A 26,012-nucleotide genomic window follows, 5' to 3' on the forward strand; every position below is an offset into this window, starting at 1 on the left:
GAGTAGTGGCCATAGCGCGGGGAATGCAATCCCAGTGGCGCGGGTGGCGCCCTGTGTGACCGCACTGGTCGCAAGTACCTAAGGCCGGCCATGTGTGCATTTAAAATTCAGGAGACAGTAATTTCTGAGGTCATAATGTATTGTGATCTGATGCTTCTTACATTTGGACCCTCTAATATTGGAGTTAAACTCAAGCATTGGACTATTTGGCCCGTATGGGTAAAATACAGATTACTGTATTCACTCCCCATCCCCTCACACACAATGAAGATAAAGCATATGGATTACAATCTGTAGCATGTCTACCTGGCATCTAGTTATTTATGTCATGGACATATGGACATGTTTCCAGGTAGAGCAGGGATTTCAGATAAATAGAACTAGCACTGAAAATACTTCTTGTCAGACAAGAAACATACCAGTAATTCCTCCCATTTGCTTAATGAGAGGTGTAAAGTATCCTACTTCCCGAGCAGTGGGTATATTTATAGGATACCAGACTGTCCAGGAGGCATTCACTTCCCGTTGGTGTTCTTGGCACAACATGCACCTCACATCCTACACAGTGTGTCATATTCATAGCATATGTTAAAAACACATTATGTACCAGATTTTATATTCACACAATGCTAAATATTTGTTAACTAAAAACAATACATTATGTTCTTATTTTTACAAAATATGTGTCCCAAGAAAAGTACAATGTTTTATACTATGTGAGGAAATACAAACAAACAGGCCCCTACAAATCCTGAAGCTACAGACTGCACGATCGCCCTTTGAATAAACAGTAACACTACTAGCTCTCTTTTTTTTTTTCTTCATTAAAAAGTAGAGATTAAAGCGATAGACTGAGCAGAGCTGAGTTTGTCAACTGCAGTGGAGCTGTTTGTCAATTGACACACACTTTGACATATCATAATGTGCTATCATTTGTTTTGTATGTACATTAGGCTATGTTCACTCTGCGCTCAGTGTGTATGTTCGGCTAATACCTGGGAAAAGGTGCCGGCGCCTATGCCGAATGTGTATGTGTCAATACACCCCTATGGGCCTGACTGATGTCGGAAAGGTATCCGTAGTTATAACAGCCTGGGGGGTATTTCCCGACATATATGTAAAACGGATGCCTCCATTTGGGGTGAAGAAAAACTTGAAGCTGCAGTAACTCAATGGGACAACCCCTTGACTTTGCCTGGAGATGCAAAGATCTGCAAGTTCAAAGCTAAAGTGGCATGGAGATCAGAAAAGCACTGCAGGCCCCTTTATTCTTGTATTCGGTGAGAGCTCATACCCATGGTCAGCCACCAAGGACATCTTGTGACAAGCCTTAGATGTATAAAAGGGAACCTATACTTTTATTGTCACATATAATATATAACAATTTGATCTGTGTGTATATATAATGTATACATTTGTTGGATGTCCCAGTTTCTATACCTGAGCTTCTCCCATATGTCCACCGATTCTCTCCAACATCAACGATATGGCGACTGTCACATTAGGGTTAGGGAGTGTTATCTCACTTCGATTGAGGAACCTCACAGCTCCATTTGGTGAGTCACTTTTAGCTATTGTAATGACTGACACAACGTGCTGGCCCAGAATTGCTCCTCCACTCGCTCCCACTAGGCGAATCTCAAACTGCTCAGCGAACTCACTGAAGCAGGGAAGAAAAAATAGCAATTATTGTGAAAATAAAGCAGTCGTATCAATGATGGACTATCTGTGTTTCACAGCACTAAATCACTTCTAATTTTTTTGCGTTATGCTTAGAAAACAGCTTAAATTAAGAATATTGCAAATAGAAGAATTACAAGTCATTTTGTTAGTTGCGTCAATTACTATCTCTCTCTCTCTCTCTCTATATATATATATATATATATATATATATATATATATATATGTATGTGTGTATGTATGTATGTATGAGTTTATTAGTGTATTTATAAGGCACGGCTCTATTATGCTGTTGTCACAATGGGTATATATTTATAGTATGACAATATATGTGTGTGTTTGTGGACGTATTTACGTATTTACAGACTATACTCTGTTTTGATGATGTAACAACAGTGTGTGAATGTGTGTATTAATAGGTTGCACACTATTTTGATGACATAGTAGTGTTTTTTTATGTGTATCTAGATGCTGTGTCGTGGTGGTGTCACAGCTGTATGTGTATTTAAAGGCTGTCCTCATGTTGTGTTCTTTAATTATGTGAGTGTGTGTGTATATTTATGTAATGTGCTTCAATGTGATGTTGTCAGAATGTGTATGTTTCTATAGGCTATGCTTTATCTCTATATAACAGCAATGCATGTGTGTATATTTATAGGATGCACGTTAGTGTGATATGTCACAATAGTGTCAGTATTCATATTCTGCATTTTATTGTGATGATGTTACAATAGTTTGTGTAAATGATAGCCTGTGAACTTAAGTGATAATGTCTCAAAAATGTTTGCATTTATTTCTCGGCATTCTATTGTGATGATGTCACAAATGTATGTGTGTATTAGACTGCACTTGTGGTGATGTCACGGTAGGGTTTGTGTATGTATTTAGAGGCTGCACACTGTAATGGTGATGTCACTATCGTATGATTAAGTGTATTTAGAGGCTATCCTCATGGTGTTCTCTATGATAACGTCACAACAGTGGGTGTGTATTTATAGGCTGAGCTTAGTTTATTTTTATCTACAGGCTGTAAGAGTGTGCCATGCTCTGTTGTGATGATGTCACAATACTGTGTGTGTGTATTTAGAGGCTGCACTCTGTCATGGTGATGTCACAAACTTGTTTGTACTGTATGTGAATGCATAGGATGTCCTCACAGAGTCCTCAGTGATAATGCAATAAAAGTGTCCTTGTGTGTCTTTATAGGCTCAGCTTTACTGTGATGTCACAATAGTGCATGTGTATATTTATATGCTGCATTGTATTCTGATGGTATCACAATAATGTGTGTTTTTGTGTGAATGTCATACCTTTCTTCATCATCAGCAATCCAGATGTTGATAAAGCTCCTATTTTGACCATGCCAAAATGTTACTGAAGTATTAGAGATTGTGTAGTCAACACTGGGCAAAGCGGAAATACCCCGAGAGATAAAATCAGCAGTCACATATCCATATGCTCCATGTATTCTTAAAACTGGAATCAATAATGTCCCTACATCTTCTTCCACTAGAGAAAGAAATGTATATTACTCAAGGGTTATCTACTAAAGTCTGGCAGTTATATATATATACATATATATATATATATATATATATATATATATATAGATCAACAGATGGATCCAGTGGAAGGAGCTGAAACGTTGCCACTGTTTATGGGACAATAAAGTACCTTCTTTTTCACCTCTACCTGAACGGAGTGCTGCCTATTTTTTGCATTATATATATATATACATATATATATATATATATATATATATATATATATATATATACATATATATATATATATACATATATATATATATATATATATATATATACACTACCGTTCAAAAGTTTGGGGTCACCAAGACAATTTTGTGTTTTCCATGAAAACTCACACTTATATTTATCAAATGAGTTGCAAAATGACTAGAAAATATAGTCAAGACATTGACAAGGTTAGAAATAATGGTTTTTATTTGAAATAATAATTTTCTCCTTCAAACTTTGCTTTCGTCAAAGAATGCTCCATTTGCAGCAATTACAGCATTGCAGACCTTTGGCATTCTAGCTGTTAATTTGCTGAGGTGATCTGGAGACATTTCACCCCATGCTTCCAGAAGGCCCTCCCACAAGTTGGATTGGCTTGATGGGCACTTCTTGCGTACCATACGGTCAAGCTGTTCCCACAACAGCTCTATGGGGTTGAGATCTGGTGACTGCGCTGGCCACTCCATTACAGATAGAATACCAGCTGCCTGCTTCTTCCCTAAATAGTTCTTGCATAATTTAGACGTGTGCTTTGGGTCATTGTCCTGTTGTAGGATGAAATTGGCTCCAATCAAGCGCTGTCCACAGGGTATGGCATGGCGTTGCAAAATGGAGTGATAGACTTCCTTATTCAAAATCCCTTTTACCTTGTACAAATCTCCCACTTTACCAGCACCAAAGCAACCCCAGACCATCACATTACCTCCACCATGCTTGACAAATGGCGTCAGGCACTCTTCCAGCATCTTTTCAGTTGTTCTGCGTCTCACAAATGTTCTTCTGTGTGATCCAAACACCTCAAACTTCGATTCGTCTGTCCATAACACTTTTTTCCAATCTTCCTCTGTCCAATGTCTGTGTGCTTTTGCCCATATTAATCTTTTCCTTTTATTAGCCAGTCTCAGATATGGCTTTTTCTTTGCCACTCTGCCCTGAAGGCCAGCATCCTGGAGTCACCTCTTCACTGTAGACGTTGACACTGGCGTTTTGCGGGTACTATTTAATGAAGCTGCCAGTTGAGGACCTGTGAGGTGTCTATTTCTCAAACTAAAGACTCTAATGTACTTGTCTTATTGCTCAGTTGTGCAGCGGGGCCTCCCACTTCTCTTTCTGCTCTGGTTAGAGCCTGTGTGTGCTGTCCTCTGAAGGGAGTAGTACACACCGTTGTAGGAAATCTTTAGTTTCTTGGCAATTTCTCGCATGGAATAGCCTTCATTTCTAAGAACAAAAATAGACTGTCGAGTTTCACATGAAAGCACTCTTTTTCTAGCCATTTTGAGAGTTTAATCGAACCCACAAATGTAATGCTCCAGATTCTCAACTAGCTCAAAGGAAGGTCAGTTTTATAGCTCCTCTAAACAGCAAAACTGTTTACAGCGGTGCTAACATAATTGCACAAGGGTTTTCAAGTGTTTTCTAATCATCCATTAGCCTTCTAACACAGTTAGCAAACACAATGTACCATTAGAACACTGGAGTGATGGTTGCTGGAAATGGGCCTCTATACACCTATGTAGATATTGCATTAAAAACCAGACGTTTGCAGCTAGAATAGTCATTTAGCACATTAACAATGTATAGAGTGTATTTCTGATTAATTTAATGTTATCTTCATTGAAAAAAACTGTGCTTTTCTTTCAAAAATAAGGAAATTTCTAAGTGACCCTAAACTTTTGAACGGTAGTGTGTATATATATATATATATATATATATATATATATATATAACATTGTATAAAATGAAAATACATAGTCGATCCTGGAATCATTAAAGTTTTCTTCTTTTTTTTTACCATTTTTGAATTAATTCCTTAATTAAATACCTCTCAGTTGAAAATTGAGGCTAAATCAGATCAAGAAATACTTATTGGTTTCTGCTCATTTACACACTACTTGACGTTTTTTATTATGTCATGGAAATAGAAACATACCAATAACATAACAATAGAAGGTAGAACGTCACATCACAGCTAAAAACGAACAACTTTACTTTTTAAAGTGTCAGAAACAGTAGGACAAGTGCATATTCTATCTGGAGTAAAGGGCAGCATCGTACATGAAAGATGAATTTACAGGAGTGCTTGAAGAAGCCTAAGCCCATGTTCAGACATGGAAGATTGGTTATGTCTTTGTGGTGCGGATTCCGTTGCCGAAAATTCGCAACAAATTAGGGCACGTTCAGACATTTCAGATTTGCTGCAGAATTCTGAAAATTTGTGACAAATTAGGGTATGCTCAGACGTGGCGGATTTAATGCGGAATTCTGCTGCTGAGAGGCCACAGTGAAAATCCGCAGCAGACTCTTATTTCTTTGGTTTTTATAGCTTACTTAGTGTAGACGTTGCAGAAAACAACGGTGTGAAAAATAGCTTGTGGTGCGGAATTTACAATGCTCAGTCTGTTGCAGAAAAGCAGAAAATTTTCGCTATGGATTTCTGTCTTTGCAATACAACGGCTGAAACCTGCAGCAAGTCCGCTGCAAAATATTCTTGACATACTAATATAAAATAACACAGATCATTTAAGAAAAAAGATAAAATTACCTTGTAACGAAACAAACTGTGGATCAAACTCTATGACCCCTTCCGCATTATCGTTTATTAGAATAATGATTCGAATCATAGAATTGTTTCCTATTATAGGAGGTTCATCAGTTTGGAGTCCATTTTCTCTAACAGCATGGTCATATCCCCTGTATAAGATGAATTACAAATTTATATGTGTGTGTGTGTGTGTGTGTGTGTGTGTGTGTGTGTGTGTGTGTGTGTGTGCGTGTGTGTGCGTGTGTGTGCGTTTCCAAAGAACATCAACATTTCAATGTGTGAACAAGCCCTAAAGAGATGTATAATCCTTTCCTATAGAGTACATTCAGATGTGGGAGATAATAGTGCAGCAAAAAGCAGCACTTTTAGGGGCACATTCAGACGTGGCAGATTTTTTGCGGAATTCCACCATGTATTTGGTACGAATTTTTGGCAAAATCTGCAGTGGTAAATTTTCGCCACATCTGAACGTGCCCTAAACATTTTTCCGTTGCACTTTTCAAATTAAATCTGCTACAATATCTGCTTGTGTTAGGGTGTTTTTAGACATTGCAGTTTAGGTGCGGTTAGAATTGCATAAAAAAACACATCCGAAAACCGCACGCATTTTTACTGCAATATGATGCGTTTTTTTGATGCTGTTCGGCTTTACAGCGCATCTGCCTCTAAAAATGCATCAAATTCTATATGCTGCGGATTAGAAATATACAACTTTTAACACCCCTTCCGGAAATATTCTACTGTAAATTTCTGTTGGAATCCACAGCAATTCCGCAGCGTGTGAATTCATCCTTAGGGCTGTCTTCTGGGGTCTGCATTAGTTTTAAGGCCTTATGGTGGCTGATAGTGTGTGTGTAATACTGTTGGTCATTTTCAATTAGTTGTGTTTTTTTACAGCGACACGTCCAGCAAATTTTCCCTAAATTTCACATGGAGCTGTTGAATGCTTGAAAAGTTTGCTATGGGGTTAAGCACTTTCTAGTTATGTCCCTGTTGACTTGAACTTTATAGAAATTCAGATAATACCTGTGGCAGAAAATCCAAAGTGTTTCCAATATATTGTTCATCAAGAGGCGTTGGGCAGAGAGTTGTGCTAGATTTTCATCTCCAGCTTCTTTCAATTCTACATATATTTTTGCCTACTCTAAAAATGTACCTATATACAGTATTACCCTAGTGTACTGGGTGTAACTGGTGTGGGAGAAGGTCTGAGTTTATTAGATTCTAGCTTTCCACTTTATGTAAAGGGTAAAAAGTGTCACTGTTTACCCAGCCAAATAAAGCGTATACAGTTTGTTTTACCTTCCAAGAAGAGTCACTTCTGTGATAATGATAAAAAAATCTTCTGGTCCTTCTGGTATGAGATCATTTGTAATTTCTACGGAAACACTTTTTATTGTTTCAGTTTGTTTGAACACAAGTTGTCCGGAAGTGTTTGTGTAATCCAAGTCACTTAATGCAGATCCATTCATGGTTTGGTATTTAATCTGGACCTCTCCGAATGTACCAGCAGAACGTGTGATGGTAACATTTACCTTTAAAGAATTAATAACGGGGACAAGATTAAAAACAAAACTTTTAGAATTGTTAAATAACTGAGATGTGAAGGCTTTAAAAAGCAGTTGGGCTTGGATCAAGAAGAAATGTCCATGACTAGACCAAAACATAATGCAAGGGTTACTGGGTGACATCCCAATAACTACAGAGCTGCATGAGTTGTGTCATCTTCATGGATCTACCTGCATAGGAATTACTCACATAAAACATTATAGTATATATCATACATAATCATAAATGCATGTGATTCTCAATCTTATAATCATGGGGGACTCGCCCAAATAAATTTTCCACTTCCAGAGAGCCCTTCTCTAATTCCAACCTCAAAGAAGCTTGGTTAAGGAATTGGTAAAGAATTCTATTTGTTGACTGCTTTGCCTGTATCCATGCCAAGCTTGTATGAGCGGGCTGAGTTTGCAGACAAAGCTTGTTATCCCTGGTATAAAAGTGACAGCTCTTGATGCTTCTGCTGCCATCTGGTTAACCCCTGACCAGGTTCCAGGGAACCCTGGTTGGGAATCCATGGCATATAGTATATACCACACATAACCATAAACATATGTAACAAGTCTTCATCTTTTAAGTAAAAAGTAGAGAGTAAAATACATTTCCATCAAATGTTTGGGAGTTCAGGAAAGACGCGTTTCATATTCATATAACATTAGAATGTCTATGGTTATTTACCCATCTCAAGTCTTCAGAAATTTGCAGCAGTGTTTGTGAAAACTGAAACTTTCCATATGGAAGATCACTGGAAACCATGGTGATATTGGCAAATCTGGCTGATTCATTTATTATTCCTCCTCCACTGATTTTACTTAGATGAAATTGATAGTATCTTTTTTCCTCTGGAACATCGTCATCAAGAGCCTAAAGGTGACAGACATGTCATTAGGGAGTAGAATGGATTAATATGGGATTATCGTGAGGTTCACAGCAAAAGTACATGAATGAAATGATCTTGTTGGAGAACCTGGTACCGATGTGACTTTAATAAATAGCACAGGGAGCATATGGCAATGTCATCATTATGTAGGAAAAGTAAATACCCTATCAATTAATATCTGTGGGGCCTGATGGATGTGTTTGGTTATTACATTTTCTATATTTTTGGACAGATATTGAAGGGGCTGTCTGGTTTCAGCAAACAAATGTATTTTTTTTTGTATATTTAAAAGTTTTCAATTTTTCTAATATAATTTCAATATTAATTCCTCACAGTTTTTAAGATCTCTGCTTGTTGTTATTTAGTAGGTACATTCATTGTTTACTTCCAGTGGATACAATTCTGTCCAGGGTCATGTGATGGACACACATACCTCTATTGCATATCTTAGTACTTGCATCACTGTAAAAAACAACATCTCAAGCTCCAAACTCTCCCCTTGCCCTCCCCTCTGCAGTTGACTGACAAGCTCTACTTGTCTTCAGTACGCCATTTTTCCCATTGAAATCAATGGGCAGATGTTTGGAGGCGTTCTGCTTCCGTTTCGGCCGTTTTTTTGGGGTTTACGGCTCGAAAAACAGCCGAAAATAGGCCGTGTGAACATACCCTCAGTTTTACACTGATTCAAGGACTAATAGATACAATAAACAGTATGTTTCTACAGCTTTCCGCTTTAGCAAACTAGCGGTGTTAGCGGTTTGGGAGGCTCAAAATTGACGACAGACTCACTTAAGGTCTAGTCCTTCAGGAATTTTGAGACAGATTGTGATCTGCCTGCGCTTTTTTTTGCCATGGCTTTCGCCGCATTTTCCACAAGCGGTAAGAAGCCGTCCTGTAAAAACAACGGAAAAGGAATGGTAAAAATAACGGCCGCTTTTTGGCGCTGATTCCAACACGGATTCCGCATCAAAATCAGCACCGAAAAACTCTGTGTGAACTGGGCCTAAAGGGGTTGTACAGAATTAGAAAAACATGGCTGTGTGCTTCCAAAAACGTTGGTGCTATTTCTGGAAGAAAGCAGCCAAGTTTCTTGTACGGCCGCAAACCTGTACATACCTAGTCCTGCTCTCAGCTGAGAAGTGGAGACAATTGGATCCAGTCTAAACAATACTCTTAGGCTGGGTTCACACGTCGCTATCAAAATTCATCTTTTTGCCATGAATCGCTACAATTTTGCGCAAAAAAAGCATTTTAACAGCAAAGCGTGAAATCACCCTTACGGCCTGCACTCCAGACTGATACTTTGTATCAAACTAGTAGAGTGATTTGTACAGCTGCTAGAATTGTATCCACTTCTCAGCAGGGAGCAACAATAGGTATATACAGGTTTGCCACCTGTGAGCCACCTGTGAATGTAAACAATAGTGTTCTCATTCACCCACAGCAAACTATTATCTTGAAAATGGTGTTAAATTGAAATTCAAAGGGGCAGATTTACTATTGTTGATATGCAAGACTTCTGGCCTACATTGAATCTTTTTTTTGCGCAGATTATTATTGATAATTTTAAATTGATACATTTATTATATATTTGTGCCAAAAATAACAAATATTTGCGCCTCACTATACACTTTTCAAAAGTTACTAGACAAGGGGTGTGTCTTACTGGAAAGGGGTGTTTTTTAAAACCACTGACTTTTCTCTAGTTGTAGACCCAGGATGACCCAGCATGTCTGTCCATTAAATGGACAGCTCATTGAATTAAATGAGAACTGTGTAATGCTTTCTTTCTCCTGTGGTGGCGGTGCAAGGAATTTAAACACATAAGTTTACCCACAGATCACAGCTGATCAATTCCCAGCAGTAAGATATCTTGTGATCAGATTATCATTTGAGGTCCATTCTAACAAAAGTAATTGTTCAGTGAACAACGCCTTTAAGTAACTATTGCCTAATGTAATGTTTTGATGGTTGTAATCGGAAACATAGAGGAGTGTTTTGACATGCAGTGCTGAAGGAAGATATGCCTCATGGCTTCTTAAAATTATCAGGAGTGGGGTTTCTCTTTTTGTCCCCATTGTTTGAATTTCTATTTGTTTTCATGGATACGAGTCCCGGGACAACATTTTAAATATGATGTTGTATATGGAGTAATAATATTTGATGCTCTCCAGTTGTTCCCCTCTGCAGTGGATCTGGGTCCCCTCTGTGCTGTCCCAAAATGGCCATAGCGCTTCTAAGAATACGAGTCTGAGACACTCCCACTATTCTTGGATTGGCGAGAGCTGCTCACATGAGCAATTCTGTCCAATCCGAGAACAAAGGGAGTGTCTTAGACTTAGGCCTCATTTACACTAGCGTAATATACGCGCGTGCTTTTCACGCGTGTCGTACGCACCTATATTACTCTATGGGGCAGTGCAGACAATGCGTGAATTTTGCGCAGCGCGAGTGCGTTGTGTAAAACTCACAACATGTTCTATAATCGTGCATTTTTCGCGCATCACGCACCCATTGAAGTCAATGGGTGCGTGAAAACCACGAAGGTCGCACGGAAGCACTTCCGTGCGATCTGCGTGATTCGCGCAAGAGCTGTCAAACTGAATGTAAACAGAAAAGCACCATGTGCTTTTCTGTTTACAAACATCCGAACGGAGTGTCTTAGAGATGAGCGAACCGAACTTCACCGGGTTCGGCCGAACTCGTTTTGACCGAACCCGGCAGGAGACAGTCACTGTCCAGGGTGCTGAAAGAGTTAAACTGGTTCAGCACCCTGGACAGTGACTTCCGATCCCAATATACGTGAACGTGTAAAAAAAAAAAAAGTTCTGACTTACCGATAACTCCCGGCTTCTTCCTCCAGTCTGACCTCCCGGGATGACAATTCAGTCCAAGTGAGAGCTGCAGCCAATCACAAGCCAAGCACAGGCTGCAGTGGTCACATGGACTGCCGCGTCATCCAGGGAGGTGGGGCCAGATGTCAAGAGAGGCGCGTCACCAAGGACGCGTCACCAAGGACGCGTCACCAAGGCAACGGCCGTGAAGTTCTCGGTAAGTACGAACCTCTTTTTTTTTAAACAGGTTACTCGATATGGTGATCGGAATTCACTGTCGAGGGTGCTGAAAGAGTTACTGCCGATCAGTTAACTCTTTCAGCACCCTGGACAGTGACTGACGTCGACTAGCCTCATCTCTATGATGGCGGCTGCGCGAAAATCACGCAGCCGCGCATCATACACTGATGACACACGGAGCTGTCAAGTGCCTTTTGCGCACGCAAAACGCTGCATTTTTTTGCGTGCGCAAAATGCACACGCTCGCGTAAATGAGGTCTAAGTCTGTGAAGCGCTGCAGCCATTTTGGGACAACACAGAGGGTACCACAAAGCGGCGGATACACGCCAGACGGGCGCAACTGGAGGGCACTAGGTAATATTACTCCATATACCCCATCACAATTATAATATTGTCCTGAGACCGGAGGGTTGTTTTAGAGCCACATATTAAATACATTGCATGTAGTAAATTCCTCAAAAGATTCAAAAGAAAAAATTACAACAGTTTTCTGTAATTAGCAAAACCTTTTTATCAGTTTAGTTCATAGTTAACTGTGATATGAAATGTCTGCTATGATACTGCATTGATGCAGTGTGAGGTAATATTGGACAATGTAAAGTCTACACGGCAAATAATGACTAATCATTTCTAAAATCAGTTCATCATTCACATCATCTCTACAGGATAATTCAGAAGAAGATGTAAATTCTCAATCTAATTATAGAAAAAAAAGAATTATACTGGGAAGACTAAGTGCTGAAAGCTACTCTTTGATAATGAAAATACATTCTTTCATGTAAAGCCTACATTCACTTTTCTAATGGTCTAATGAATATTATAATATTACTGAATTATCCAAATGATAATATGTAGCACATTACATGACATGATGTATAAATAATGATCCCACTGAATATATAACCCACCTGTAAAATGACTATAGCATTGGACTGCCTGTCTCTCAATGTCAACATTCCTGAAGTCTCTACAAACTCATTAGAGTATGCTGGAGTTATGTTCCAGTACACTGTTACGTCACCAAAAATTCCTGGACCACGGATCAGACTATGGGAAAGATATTTAATATCAGAAAGAGATATTCCATTTCGTAAAACAGTTAAGCCAAACATGTTTATGTAGTGTAAACAGTCACGCAAATTGTGCTTAAACAGTAGGTTAGAATGACCATATTATTACATGTTAGACGTTGCCAAGAATCATATTTTGCTGAAATTTAACAGTGGAAAGAATATGCTCTCACATTGTACATAAATATTGTTTGGAAATGTCCCAATAGTGACAGACTGATATGATTTTATGTATCTGTTAAACAGCAAATGAAGGATTAATTGTTGTACGTTCTCTGTTTTTTATGACAGGTACTTTGTACCTACACAACAACGCAGTGATAACGAGACTCTTATATAGGTGCAGACATACTGTACCTCTCTAGGACACCCACTCATTTATTGTTGCTGCACAGGTAGAACCCCTTTAACTATTCACTAACTTACTAAGACATTTGACAGTGTGCAACTTACATTGGAAATATATATTGCAGAATATCTTGCACTTGAAGGGTCCCTGTCATTTAAAAAAAAACTTAGCACATATAATAGACATCTTAGAAGTTGTGAGGGTAGAGAGTCTAAGCGCTGAGACCCCAAACAATCGCTAGAAAAAAAGAGGATATGGTGTTCTACTAGCACTGTGCCCTTTGGTTCCTGTCTGCTTTCGTTGGCTGCCTTCAGAGAGCTGCTTATGGATAATATACTGTCTATGGCACCTGCACACAGGGCCGCCATCAGGGGGGTATTAGGGGTAGTAGTGTAGGGGGCCCGGCCAAACTTAATTGAAAGGGGGGCCCGGCAACTGCCGCGACTTGCCTTTGGTAGAAAAAAACAGGCCCCATTTTTTTCACCAAAACAATGTCGTGAGCTGCGGGCCCCCCTCTCGTTTAACACTGCCGTGAGCTGCGGGCCCCCCTCTTATCACCGCCGCGAAACACCGCCCGCTTGCGCGCGTACGAGCGAGCGCGCGAACGACCGCGAGCGAGCGCGCGAACGACCGCAAGCGCGCGCGTCCAGGCGCGCCGCCGAGAGGGAGGCGGTGCGCCCGCAACACAAGATCCAGGGGGAAGGACAGGACAGCACAGCCACACTGGACAGCGGCGCAGTCTACTTACCTGCTGGCCCGCCTCTGACTCGTCCTCCTCGTCCTCCTCCTCGTCCGACTCCGCCTCCTCGTCCGACTCCGCCTCCTCATCCGACTCCGCCTCCTCCTCCTTCTCCAGAGCGTGGCTGCGTAAGGAGAGGGGGAGGAGTCTAGTTGTTGCGCGGCGGCAGTTCTACGATCCCCGCCATTTTCTGGAGCCTGGAGGTGAAGGTGAAGGATGACATCTGGACCGAAGACATCGCCTGAAGAGGACTGGAGTGGGAGCAGCTCTTCTGACACGGTGAGTAAAGTGTCTCAAAGTGCTGTTTACGTATGGCCCTGTCCACACAGAGTATTTTGCAGGCCGAAAAAATCTGCCTCAAAATTCCTTAAAGAATTTTGAGGCAGATTTTGAGGCAGATTTTGACCTGCCCACACTATCTTGCCGCGTTTTTGCTGCGTTTTTTGCCCGCTGCGATTGAGGACAGCAGACAAACGCAGCAAAAAATGCATTTTCTGCCTCCCATTGATTTCGATGGGAGGTCAGAGGCGGAACCGCGGCAAGAAAGGACGTGCTGCTTTTTCTTTTTTCCGCGACTGGCTCCCATTGATTTCAGATTAAATCAATGGGAGGCAGTTTTGGAAGTTTTTTGGTGCTGATTCTGACGCAGTGTCCGAGTCAATATCAAGGCCCAAAAACTGTGTGAACTGGGCCTTATTGTTAGGGCTTATTCAGACGAACGTGTAATACATCCGTGCAACGCGCGTGATTTTCACGCGCCTCGCACGGACCTGTGTTACTCTATGGGGTCGTGCAGACGGTCAGTGATTTTCACGCAGCGTGTGTCCGTGTGTCCGCTGCGTAAAACTCACGACATGTCCGATATTTGTACATTGTTCGCGCATCACGCACCCATTGAAGTCAATGGGTGCGTGAAAATCACGCCCAGCACTTCCACAGCAGTATAAACTATGAATGAAAACAGAAAAGCACCACGTGCTACAAACATACAAACAGAGTGTCATAATGATGGCGGCTGCGCGAAAATCACGCAGCCGTGCATCATACGCTGCTGACACACGGAGCGGTTATGACCTTTTGCATGCACAAAACGCCACGTTTTTGCGCACACAAAAAGCACACGCTCGTGTAAATCCGGCCTCAGGGTAGGAACACACTAGGCATGAACACTGCGGATTTTATGCAACACATTTTATTGTGGAAAATCCGCAGCGTATCACAGTCGCAGCAGAGTGGATGAGGTTTAAACAAATCTCATCCACACGCTGCAAAAAAAATGGACCTGCAGTGTGGCTTTTGGCTTTTTAAGCCGCAGCATGTCAATTTATTCTGTGGAATCGCCGCTGCTCTGTTGCGGAAATGCTGCGGTTCTGCCGCAAAAATCACACATGAGAAAAAAAAAAAGGTACTTTTTTACATTTATAAAAAAGTTTAGACTTACCCCGGCCGTAGTCCTGGTGACGCGATCCTCTATTCTTAGCGCAGCTCGGCCTCCTGTCATGACGTTTCATCCCATGTGACTGCTGCAGCGGTCACATGGTCTACAGCGTCATCCCAGGAGGCGGGGCTACGTTCAGAAGAGAGAGATGCGTCATCTAAACTACGGCCGGGGCAAGTCTAAACTTTTTTTTCCCTGCAGTATTCCCGCAGCGGACACGCCTCACAAACCTGCGCCACTATTTGGTGCGGTTTTGCTGGCGGAATTCCCTGCGGCTACCGGGGCGGATAAGCTGTGTCGTTTTACTCAGCATATCCGCCTAGTGTGTCCTTTATGATGTCGCTCCTGGAGCTGCTGCCGGTCTCTAAATAGGCAGTTGGTCCAGTAGAATTTGGAATTATTTTTTTTGTGAACCAGCTTAAAAAAACACAAAACTTTTGTGTTAGGGCCTGTTCACATCACTGTGAACTGAGTAAAACTACACAGCTTATCCGCCCCAGTAGCCGCAGGGAATTCCGCCAGCAAAACCGCACCAAATAGTGGCACAGGTTTCGTGAGGCGTGTCCACTGCGGGAATCCTGCAGGGAATCCTGCAGGGAAATAAAAGTTTCGACTTGCCCCGGCCGTAGTTTAGGTGACGCATCTCTCTCTTCTGAACGTAGCCCCGCCTCCTGGGACGACGCTGTAGACCATGTGACCTGCAGCAGTCACATGGGATGAAACGTCATGAGAGGAGGCGGGGCTGCGCTAAGAATAGAGGATCGCGTCACCAGGACTACGGCCGGGGCAAGTCTAAAATTTGTATTAATTTAAAAAAGTGCCTTTTTTATTTTTTCACATTTGTGATTTTTGCGGCAGAAACGCAGCATTTCCGCAACAGAGGAGCAGCGATTCCACAGAATACATTGACATGCTGCGGCTTAAAAAGTCACACTGCAGGTCCATTTTTTTTGCAGCGTGTGGATGAGATTTGTTTAAACCTCATCCACTCTGCTGCGACTGTGATACGCTGCGGATTTTCCACAATAAAACGTGTTGCATAAAAACTGCAGCGTTAATGCCTAGTGTGTTCCTACCCTAAGGCCGGATTCACACAAGCGTGTGCTTTTTGTGTGCGCCAAAACGTGGCGTTTTGTGCATGCAAAAGGTCATAACCGCTCCGTGTGTCAGCAGCGTATGATGTGCGGCTGCGTGATTTTCGCGCAGCCGCCATCATTATGACACTCTGTTTGTATGTTTGTAGCACGTGGTGCTTTTCTGTTTTCATTCATAGTTTATACTGCTGCGGAAGTGCTGGGCGTGATTTTCACGCACCCATTGACTTCAATGGGTGCGTGATGCGCGAACAATGCACAAATATCGGACATGTCGTGAGTTTTACGCAGCGGACACACGGACACACGCTGCATGAAAATCACTGACCGTCTGAACGGCCCCATAGAGTAACATAGGTCCGTGCGAGCCACGTGAAAATCACGCGCGTTGCACGGATGTATTACACGTTCGTCTGAATAAGCCCTAACAATAAGGCCCAGTTCACAGAGTTTTTGGCCCTTGATATTGACTCGGACACTGCGTCAGAATCAGCACCAAAAAACTTCCAAAACCGCCTCCCATTGAATTAGTCTGAAATCAATGGGAGCCAGTCGCGGAAAAAAGAAAAAGCAGCACGTCCTTTCTTGCCGTGGTTCTGCCTCTGACCTGCCATCGAAATCAATGGGAGGCAGAAAATGCATTTTTCCCTGCGTTTTTTGTCTGCTGTCATCAATCGCCGCGGGTAAAAAACGCGGCAAGATAGTGTGGGCAGGTCAAAATCTGCCTCAAAATTCGGTGCGCGGTTCCAGGCGGTCGCGGGTGCGCATGCGCGGGAGTTTGCGGGTGCGCGCGATCGGTCGCACGGGCGGCAGTGTTTGACGGCCCCCATGACGACCCCCATGCTACCCAGGGCCGCCATGAGGGGGGGGTATTATGGGTACTGATGTGAGAGGCCCGGCCAAACCTAGTTGAAAGGGGGGCCCGCAGCTCACGACATTCTTTTGGTGAAAAAAACGGGCCCCATTGCAGGGGCCTGTTTTTTTTCTACCAAAGGCAAGTCGCGGCAGTTGCCGGGCCCCCCTTTCAATTAGGTTTGGCCGGGCCTCTCACATCAGTACCCATAATACCCCCCCTCATGGCGGCCCTGGGTACCATGATATAGTGCTGGACGGAGTACCGTTAACAGGCGGTGCCACGGTAGAGGGGCCCAGAAAATTTAGCTGTAGGGGGCCCTGAAATTCCTGATGGCGGCCCTGCCTGCACATATATGGTACAACGGGCTCAGCATAGCGCTGCAGTACCTTTGTTCTAGCAATCGCTGAGGGTAGACTTTCACTGATCGCAACTTCTGACATCTGTTTCCATGAGGTATAAGAAGTTTTTAAAAATTAAAAAGTGACCCTTTAAAGTTAAAGGGGTTTTCTAGTGGGAAGAATTTGATGGCCTATCCTCAGGATAGGTCATCAATATCTGATTGATGGGGGTCCTACTCTCAGTACCCCCTCTGATCAGCTATCTTAAAGGGGCTGCAGCGCTTGTGTCTACACTGCTTTCCCTTCATTCGGTTCACAGTATTACAGCCTTCTACCAATCACTTGAATGTAATACTGTAAACCGCCGCTACAAGTGTGTCGCTTTTCATAGTACGGAGCAGAGACATGAATAAAGGGGAAGCAGAACTCGCGTAAGCGCTGAGGCCCTTTCAAAACAGCTGATCAGCGGGGTTGCCGAGACAGCCATTGATGGACAGCCATTGATCTAATATTGATGGCCTATCCTGAGGTTAGGCCACCAAGTTCTTCTGGAAAACCCTTTTACGTTCCGTCTTGTAGCCTCTTTAAATCGATTAAATAGCATATAGCTGGCATTATTGACGGTGTAGTACTCTTTCTTGATCATGGATGAAATTAAGATGTAAACATACCTGATATGAGCTGTCCCATTATAGTTTCTAGATGGTTCACCAATGAGAATATGAAGTGATGAGGGTGCTATCCCAACCACACCAGAAGCCCCAACATCTCCAGAGATAATAACAGTGGCTGCTCCTGAAATGCAGTATGAGAAATTGCAAAGAAATATTGTATTTCAAAAATAAAAAAAAACACAAACCAATTTGTCATAAACTCTATTTCCTTTCTGCAGGAACTGCGATCTGTAGATTGTGAAAGCTTTAAAGGTTTTAGTTTTGAGTAGATTTTTCCTATAACTCCCACCTAAAAATTTAACCAACACATCAAACTTCACAAGCCAGCACTCAGGAGTCTACATTCTCAAGCCTGCATTTGAACATAATACAGGTCAATGGACACATGTGTATGGACTGTTTTTGCATTTGCATATATTTTGTTGTTTGTTAATCTATCAAGAAAATTCTCTCAAATGCTCTACAAAACGAGAGTCACTGTAACATTATGCAGCAATGAAAAAAATAGGTCACTACCTGGAAACTGTCAATAAACAGGCTAACTACTGCTGACGGATCTTATTATGACTTTATTTTCACTCTAATGTTGGCTTGAGTCGATACACAAGACAGTTTGTCTCATGAATAAATGAATATCTGATAAGGGTATGTTCACACGCCCTATTTACGGACGTAATTCGGGTGTTTTATGCCTCGAATTCCGTCCGAAAATATGGCTCCAAACCGCCGGTGTCACGGACACAGGGTTTGTGGACCCGCTAGGCCGCTCCGCCGTAGCGGGGAGGCAGCTGACCAGGTCACAGTCTAAGCAGAAGTAAATGGTAGACAGTAATGCTTGGGTACCTGAAATAGTCCGGGCGGTGGCTGTGGCTTCAGCACGGATGGAGGCAGGTGTGGCAAGTGGCGCCAGACGTGGCGGGCAGTATCCGATGAAGCGGTAGACACTTGGCGTGGCAGATGGCACTTGACGTGGCAGAAGACACTTGACGTGGCAGATGGCACTTGACGTGGCAGATGGCACTTGACGTGGCAGATGACACTTGAACGCGGGTAGGCACAGGAACAATATGGAATACAGGAACGGTAACAGGGCATGGGTAACAGATGGAACGGGAGACACTAAGGGACCATTTGCGAGACAGACTGGGAAAGACTAACAACGCTCAGGCAAGGATTAGAAGGCCAGGGGCCTTCTAATAGACCAGGAAATCGTGGCTGTTGATGGTGATGAAGATTTCCCTACGATTTCCCTACGGGACCCAGCCGAATGGAGCGGAAGTGAGCGCTGGCATCTCCTAGGGGGGAGACGGAGGCCAGCGCTCACAGATCCATGGCTGCGGGCGTCGGGAGGTGAGTAAACCCGACGGCCCGCGGCCATGGGCGCTACAATATCCCCCCTCTTATGCCCCCTCTTCTTGGGGCCAGAGTGAGAGAGGAACTTTTTAATAAGAGTAGGGGCGCTGAGGTTCTCTTCTGGCTCCCAGGACCTCTTCTCAGGACCAAACCCTCTCCAGTCCACCAAATAGAAAGTCCTTCCTCCTACCCTCTTGAGGTCCAGGATCTCCTTTACCTCGAATACATCAGAAGGACCGCTGGGAGCAACTGTGGAACTAGAGGTCTTGCTGTAGCGGTTCAGGACCACTGGTTTCAGGAGGGACACATGGAAGGCGTTAGGGATTCTGAGGGTAGGGGGCAGCCGTAGCTTATAGGAAACAGGGTTAATTTGTTGCAGGATCTCGAAAGGAACAAGGAACCTCGGAGCGAACTTGTATGAAGGCACCCTCAAGCGAATGTTCCAAGAGGACAGCCAGACTTTAGTCCCCGGAAGATACTGAGGCGGCTCTCTTCTCTTGGTATCTACCTTACGCTTCATGCGATCTACCGCCAGCAAAATAGAGGACCGGGTCTGTTGCCAGATTTGCAGGAAGTCCCCATATGCAGAGTCAGCAGCGGGTACCTGAGATGAAGTTGATACAGGAAGAGGGACTCTGGGATGTTGACTGTACACGATGTGAAACGGAGTGGAAGTGGTGGACTCACTTGTGTGGTTATTATATGAAAACTCGGCCCATGGAAGAAGCTGTACCCAGTTATCGTGCTGCGAAGAGATGAAGTGGCGGAGATAATTTTCCATGATCTGGTTGATCCTCTCAACTTGCCCATTGGACTGGGGGTGATAGGCAGAGGAAAAGTCCAAACTCACATCCAGGAGTTTACAGAGGGCTCTCCAGAACTTAGAGGTAAACTGAACCCCCCGGTCGGACACAATGTGAAGAGGCAAGCCATGCAAGCGAAAGATGTGCTGAATGAAGAGACTTGCCAGTCGAGGAGCAGAGGGTAGGCCGGTCAGCGGGATAAAATGTGCCATCTTAGAGAACCGGTCCACCACCACCCAGATGGTGTTGCATCCTGCTGAGAGAGGAAGGTCTGTGACGAAGTCCATAGCGATGTGCTGCCAGGGGGCACTGGGTACAGGCAGGGGTTGAAGCATGCCGGCAGGCTTGCTGTGAGTCACTTTGTTAGAGGCACACACCGTGCAAGCAGAGACAAAGTCCAGAACATCCTTAGGTAGCGTGGGCCACCAGAAGTGACGAGCAATCAGGTCTTGGGTTTTACGGGCACCGGCGTGCCCAGCCAGTTTAGAACTGTGTCCCCAGCGGAGAATTCTTTTTCTGTCTGCCAACCGAACAAACGTTCTTCCCGGTGGGATATTTCTAAGCTGCAGAGGATTGGCCGGTGACAACACAGGATGGGTCTATGATCGTCTGAAGGGACTCCACCGTGTCTTCCGTCTCAAATGAACTGGACAGGGCATCGGCCCTCACATTCTTGTCAGCGGGACGGTAGTGGAGCAGAAATTGGAAACGGGTGAAGAACAGTGACCACCTGGCTTGACGAGGATTCAGTCTTTGAGCGGACTGAAGGTAAGTAAGATTCTTGTGGTCGGTGAAGATCAGGATGGGGTGAGCAGCGCCCTCCTGAAGATGTCTCCACTCCTCCAGGGCCAATTTGATAGCAAGTAGCTCCCGATCTCCAATGGAATAATTGCGCTCAGCAGAGGAAAACAGTCTTGAGTACTAGCCACATACTACTGCCTTTCCTTTGGAGCTCCTCTGGAACAGAAGTGTGCCTGCACCAACAGAGGAAGCGTCCACTTCCAGTGAGAACTGCCGAGATACGTCAGGGTGATGGAGGATTGAAGCTGACGTGAAGGCTTTCTTGAGGCTAATGAATGCGGACTCTGCCTCTGGAGTCCACACCTTGGTGTTCACACCCTTCTTGGTAAGGGTAGAGATGGCGGCCGTCAGAGAAGAAAAGTTCGGAATAAACTGCCGGTAGAAATTGGCGAAACCCAGGAACCGCTGTATGGCCCTTAGGCCCTCAGGACGTGGCCATTCCAGGACAGACTTTAACTTCTCAGGGTCCATCTTAAGGCCTTGATCCGAGATGACATAGCCCAGGAAGGGCAAAGACCTCTTTTCAAAGGTGCATTTCTCTAACTTGGCATACAAGCGATTCTCTCTTAGTCTCAGAAGAACTTGACGAACATGCCTCCGATGGGTCATCAGATCTGGGGAGAAGATTAGAATATCATCGAGATAAACTACAACACACATATAGAGGAGATCTCGGAAGATGTCATTAACGAACTCCTGAAATACTGCAGGAGCGTTACACAGTCCGAAGGGCATCACTAGGTATTCGTAGTGCCCATCGCGGGTGTTAAATGCCGTCTTCCATTCGTCACCCCGGCGAATCCGGATTAGATTATAGGCCCCCCGCAGATCTAGCTTCGAAAATTTTTGGGCTTCTCGTATGCGATCAAACAGCTCAGAAATGAGTGGCAACGGGTATTTGTTCTTGACCGTGATCTGATTGAGACCATGGTAGTCAATGCAGGGTCAGAGAGATCCATCTCTCTTTTTAACGAGGAAGAATCCTGCCCCGGCCGGGGAGGAAGATTTTCGAATAAAACCTCTCTCCAAGTTCTCATTGATATAGGCTGACATCGATAATGTCTCTGGCAAGGAGAGAGGATATACTCGTCCACGGGGAAGGGAAGCATTGGGAACCAGTTCAATGGGACAGTCATAATTCCGATGTGGAGGCAACGTCTCAGCCTCTCGTTTGCAAAAGACATCCGCAAAACTGGCATACTGAGAAGGTAGATCGGAGAGTGACTGAGGCAGAGGGGGCACAACAGGACGGACTTGTGACAGGCAATGGCTATGGCATCTGGAACCCCATTGAAGAACTTTTCCAGAACTCCAGTCGAGTGTCGGTGCTTGTAGACGGAGCCATGGCAGACCCAGCAGGATAGGATTGATAGCCTTGGGTAGTACCAGGAAGGAGATCTGTTCTGAGTGAAGAACTCTGACCCGTAATGTCAACGGCTCAGTGATGCGCATGATCGGATCAGGCAACGGTAGACCATTCACAGAAGCAACTGCCAGGGGTCTCTCCAGACGGACTGTGGGTAGTTGAAACCGATCCACTAGATCCTGGTGGATAAAATTGGCTGCCGCTCCAGAGTCAAGATAGGCGGAGGAAGGATGTGATGTCTGTCCGGTGACGATGGCCACAGGTATCAATAATTTGGAAGAGGTTTTAACGTTTGGAGACGTTCCACCTAGAGTTGCATCTCCAACCAACCCTAGGTACGGGAGTTTCCCGGTTTCTGTGGGCATTGGCGCACAAAATGACCCTTGAGGCCACAATACATACAAAGTCCAGAGGAGCGTCTGCGCTGCTTCTCCTGTTCAGATAACCGGACTCTGTCTAACTGCATGGGTTCCTCAGGTAGCGCACTAGGAGTGGACAATAGTGGTCTCTGGGCAGAGGGTGCTGGTCTGTGGGCCCGGCTCTCCTGACGAACCTCTAGAGAGTGCTCCCGGATTCTCATATCAACCCGGGTGGCTAACAGGATGAGGGCATCCAAGGTAGAAGGAAGGTCGCGGGCTGCCAGTTCGTCCATGATGTGAAAGGATAGTCCCTGCCAGAAGGTCGCCACCAGTGCCTCATTGTTCCATGCCAGCTCGGCTGCTAGGGTATGGAAGGAGATAGCATACTCCCCTACTGTGGAGCCTTCTTGCTTGAGGGTCAACAGAGTAGCTGCGGCAGAGGATGTTCGACCCGGCTCCTCGAACACAGCACGAAAGGACTGCAGGAACAAGGCTAGGTCCGAGGATACAGGTCCTTGTTGCTCCAAGATTGGGTTCACCCATGCGAGGGCCTTGCCAGCGAGGAGGGAGATAATAAATGCCACTTTGGCCTCCTCGGAGGGGAAGAGATGAGGCCGTAGCCTAAAATGCACCGTGCATTGATTGAGTAATCCTCTACATGCTCTGGGGTCACCGTCGTAGCGAGGAGGAAGAGGCAGAGGAACTGAGGATCCGGAACAAACAGGGGGAGCAACAGGCAGTGGCACGGCAACAGCTTCAAGAGGAAGAACCGGGGGTGGAACAGCGAGTAGATCCAGGCGGACCAGGATAGAATTCACCGCCTCAAGGAGTTGATCCTGACGTGTGCGTAGGTCATGCATCTCTGTCTGAATCTTCTGTACTGGGGTCTTGGGCTGGCCAGCGGGTTCCATGGCCTGAGTGTACTGTCACGGACACAGGGTTTGTGGACCCACTAGGCCGCTCCGCCGTAGCGGGGAGGCAGCTGACCAGGTCACAGTCTAAGCAGAAGTAAATGGTAGACAGTAATGCTTGGGTACCTGAAATAGTCCGGGCGGTGGCTGTGGCTTCAGCACGGATGGAGGCAGGTGCGGCAAGTGGCGCCAGGCGTGGCGGGCAGTATCCGATGAAGCGGTAGACACTTGACGTGGCAGATGGCACTTGACGTGGCAAATGGCACTTGACGTGGCAGATGGCACTTGAACGTGGGTAGGCACAGGAACAATACGGAATACAGGAACGGTAACAGGGCACGGGTAACAGCTGGAACGGGAGACACTAAGGGACCATTTGCGAGACAGACTGAGAAAGACTAACAACGCTCAGGCAAGGATTAGAAGGCCAGGGGCCTTCTTATAGACCAGGAAATCATGGCAGTTGATGGTGATGACGATTTCCTAATTGCGCGCGCTGGCCCTTTAAGGCCGGGCACGAGCGCGCACCCTACGGGACCCAGCCGAACAGAGCGGAAGTGAGCGCTGGCATCTCCTAGGAGGGAGACGGAGGCCAGTGCTCACAGATCCATGGCTGCGGGCGTCGGGAGGTGAGTAAACCCGACGGCCCGCGGCCATGGGCGCTACAGCCGGCAAACATCTGCCCATTGAAATCAATGGGGTTACGATGTTCTGTGCACACAGGCTTTTCTTTTATGCGCCGCTGTCAAAAGATGGTGCGTAAAAAGACGCCCGCGTCAAAGAAGTGCATGTCACTTCTTGAGACGTAATTGGAGTAGTTTTTCATTGACTCCATTGAAAAACAGCTCCAATTACGTCCGTAATTGACGCTGCGAAAAACGCGAGTACGAACAATTACGTCTGAAATTCAGGAGCTGTTTTCGCCTGAAAACAGCTCCGTAATTTCAGGCGTATTGGACGCTGCCGTGTGAACATACCCTTACACATGAACAACTGAAAATTTTCATGCAGACAATTATTTCTAACACCGTACTTGTATCAGATATTTGTAGGCTACTGGGCAGGACTGGTGTTATTGTGCCAATGAGACCCACAACCCATTCACTGCAAAACCTCATTGTAGACGCAGTGTATTATAGACACATAAGAATAAGAGACCCACAAACAGCAGCAATCTTACTGTTTTAAGTACAAATATAAGTGTTTTTGTACACTGTACAGGGTGAAAACAAACTAAAATTAGTGAGAAAAAAAGACGAATAAAGTACGCCACTTTAGGCCTCATGCACAGAGCCTGTATAGCTGCACGTAAAGTCTCTACGGCCATACTACAGAGCCATAGGCATACAGTGAGCCGCTGTATGGTGTCTTTGTACAGCATTATAATACAGAGGTTTTCTCCCTAGGAAGCAATACTTCAATTGGAGGCACATGTAGATATAGTATTGCCCCATAGACTTCTATGGATGTTGTATTAAAGCTCCATACAGCTTAGAGCTTGTACAGAGCAGTACATAATAATAATAAGAAGAAGAATATGAAACGAGTAATATAGTCTTCAATTTCAGATCATCTGGAATAATTATATATACAGTATGTTTCATTAAAGGATTATAACCTTCTCAGACATTTATGGCATATCCACAGGATGATGATGATATTTGATAGATGCCGGTTATATTTAAATATGAATTAAATAAATTTTGTAATAACTAATATCAGTTATTACTATATAAATCCCAAACTAATATGACCATTATATTTTTTCATAGTAGTGTTGCAGCTAGGTTATAAGGAGATGGATTGTTTTACCTTTAGTAAGATGGTCGCCGTTAAACGCTATTTCATTGTGGGAATGCACTAGTTGGACTGTGTTCCCAATGATGCGAATGTTGCCTTTTTTACATATCGACATTATATTTCCTGACATGCGCAGTTAACGCTACAGATCGCCGTTGCTAATACAACTATGTTGCTATACCGGTATCTATGCTGGTCAGTCGGTAGGTGAAAATTGTGCTACAACTGAGACGCTATTGGGGATAAACACTTATTTTTGGACAATATGAATTAATTAATTTCGTGCAATATTTATGTTTCTACATAATTATATAATACGCACTGATATTAATATATATGATACATTATGTATTTTTGTATGCTCTTTTCAAAAATTGTTTGTAATTAATGTTAATGATTTGTTGAAGGTTTATAAACCCAGTCTGTACACTTATTCATTTCTTGAGAAAGGCTCCATTAAATGAGCTGAAATGTCGCACCTTATAGGTGAATATAGGATCCACTTTATCTCATGAAAATCTGGAGTGCTGCGTTTTTCTAACAGATAGATAGATAGATAGATAGA

The 26,012-nt window shown here is 44.1% G+C and overlaps 1 protein-coding gene across 1 annotated transcript in view; it reads right to left on the bottom strand.

Moving 5' to 3' along the window:
- Window positions 1–26,012, bottom strand: part of ADGRV1 (adhesion G protein-coupled receptor V1) — a 681,209-nt gene that overhangs the window by 339,885 nt on the left and 315,312 nt on the right. The window contains exons 62-68 of the mRNA XM_075837359.1: window positions 18,052–18,175; window positions 12,405–12,543; window positions 8,221–8,406; window positions 7,282–7,514; window positions 5,980–6,128; window positions 2,991–3,189; window positions 1,441–1,660 (exon numbers count right to left, since the gene is read on the bottom strand). Coding sequence (XP_075693474.1) covers window positions 1,441–1,660; window positions 2,991–3,189; window positions 5,980–6,128; window positions 7,282–7,514; window positions 8,221–8,406; window positions 12,405–12,543; window positions 18,052–18,175 — 1,250 coding nt within the window. The remainder of the gene's footprint in view (window positions 1–1,440; window positions 1,661–2,990; window positions 3,190–5,979; window positions 6,129–7,281; window positions 7,515–8,220; window positions 8,407–12,404; window positions 12,544–18,051; window positions 18,176–26,012) is intronic.

The sequence above is a fragment of the Rhinoderma darwinii genome, chromosome 1, assembly GCF_050947455.1.
Source record: "Rhinoderma darwinii isolate aRhiDar2 chromosome 1, aRhiDar2.hap1, whole genome shotgun sequence".
Lineage (NCBI taxonomy): Eukaryota > Metazoa > Chordata > Amphibia > Anura > Rhinodermatidae > Rhinoderma > Rhinoderma darwinii.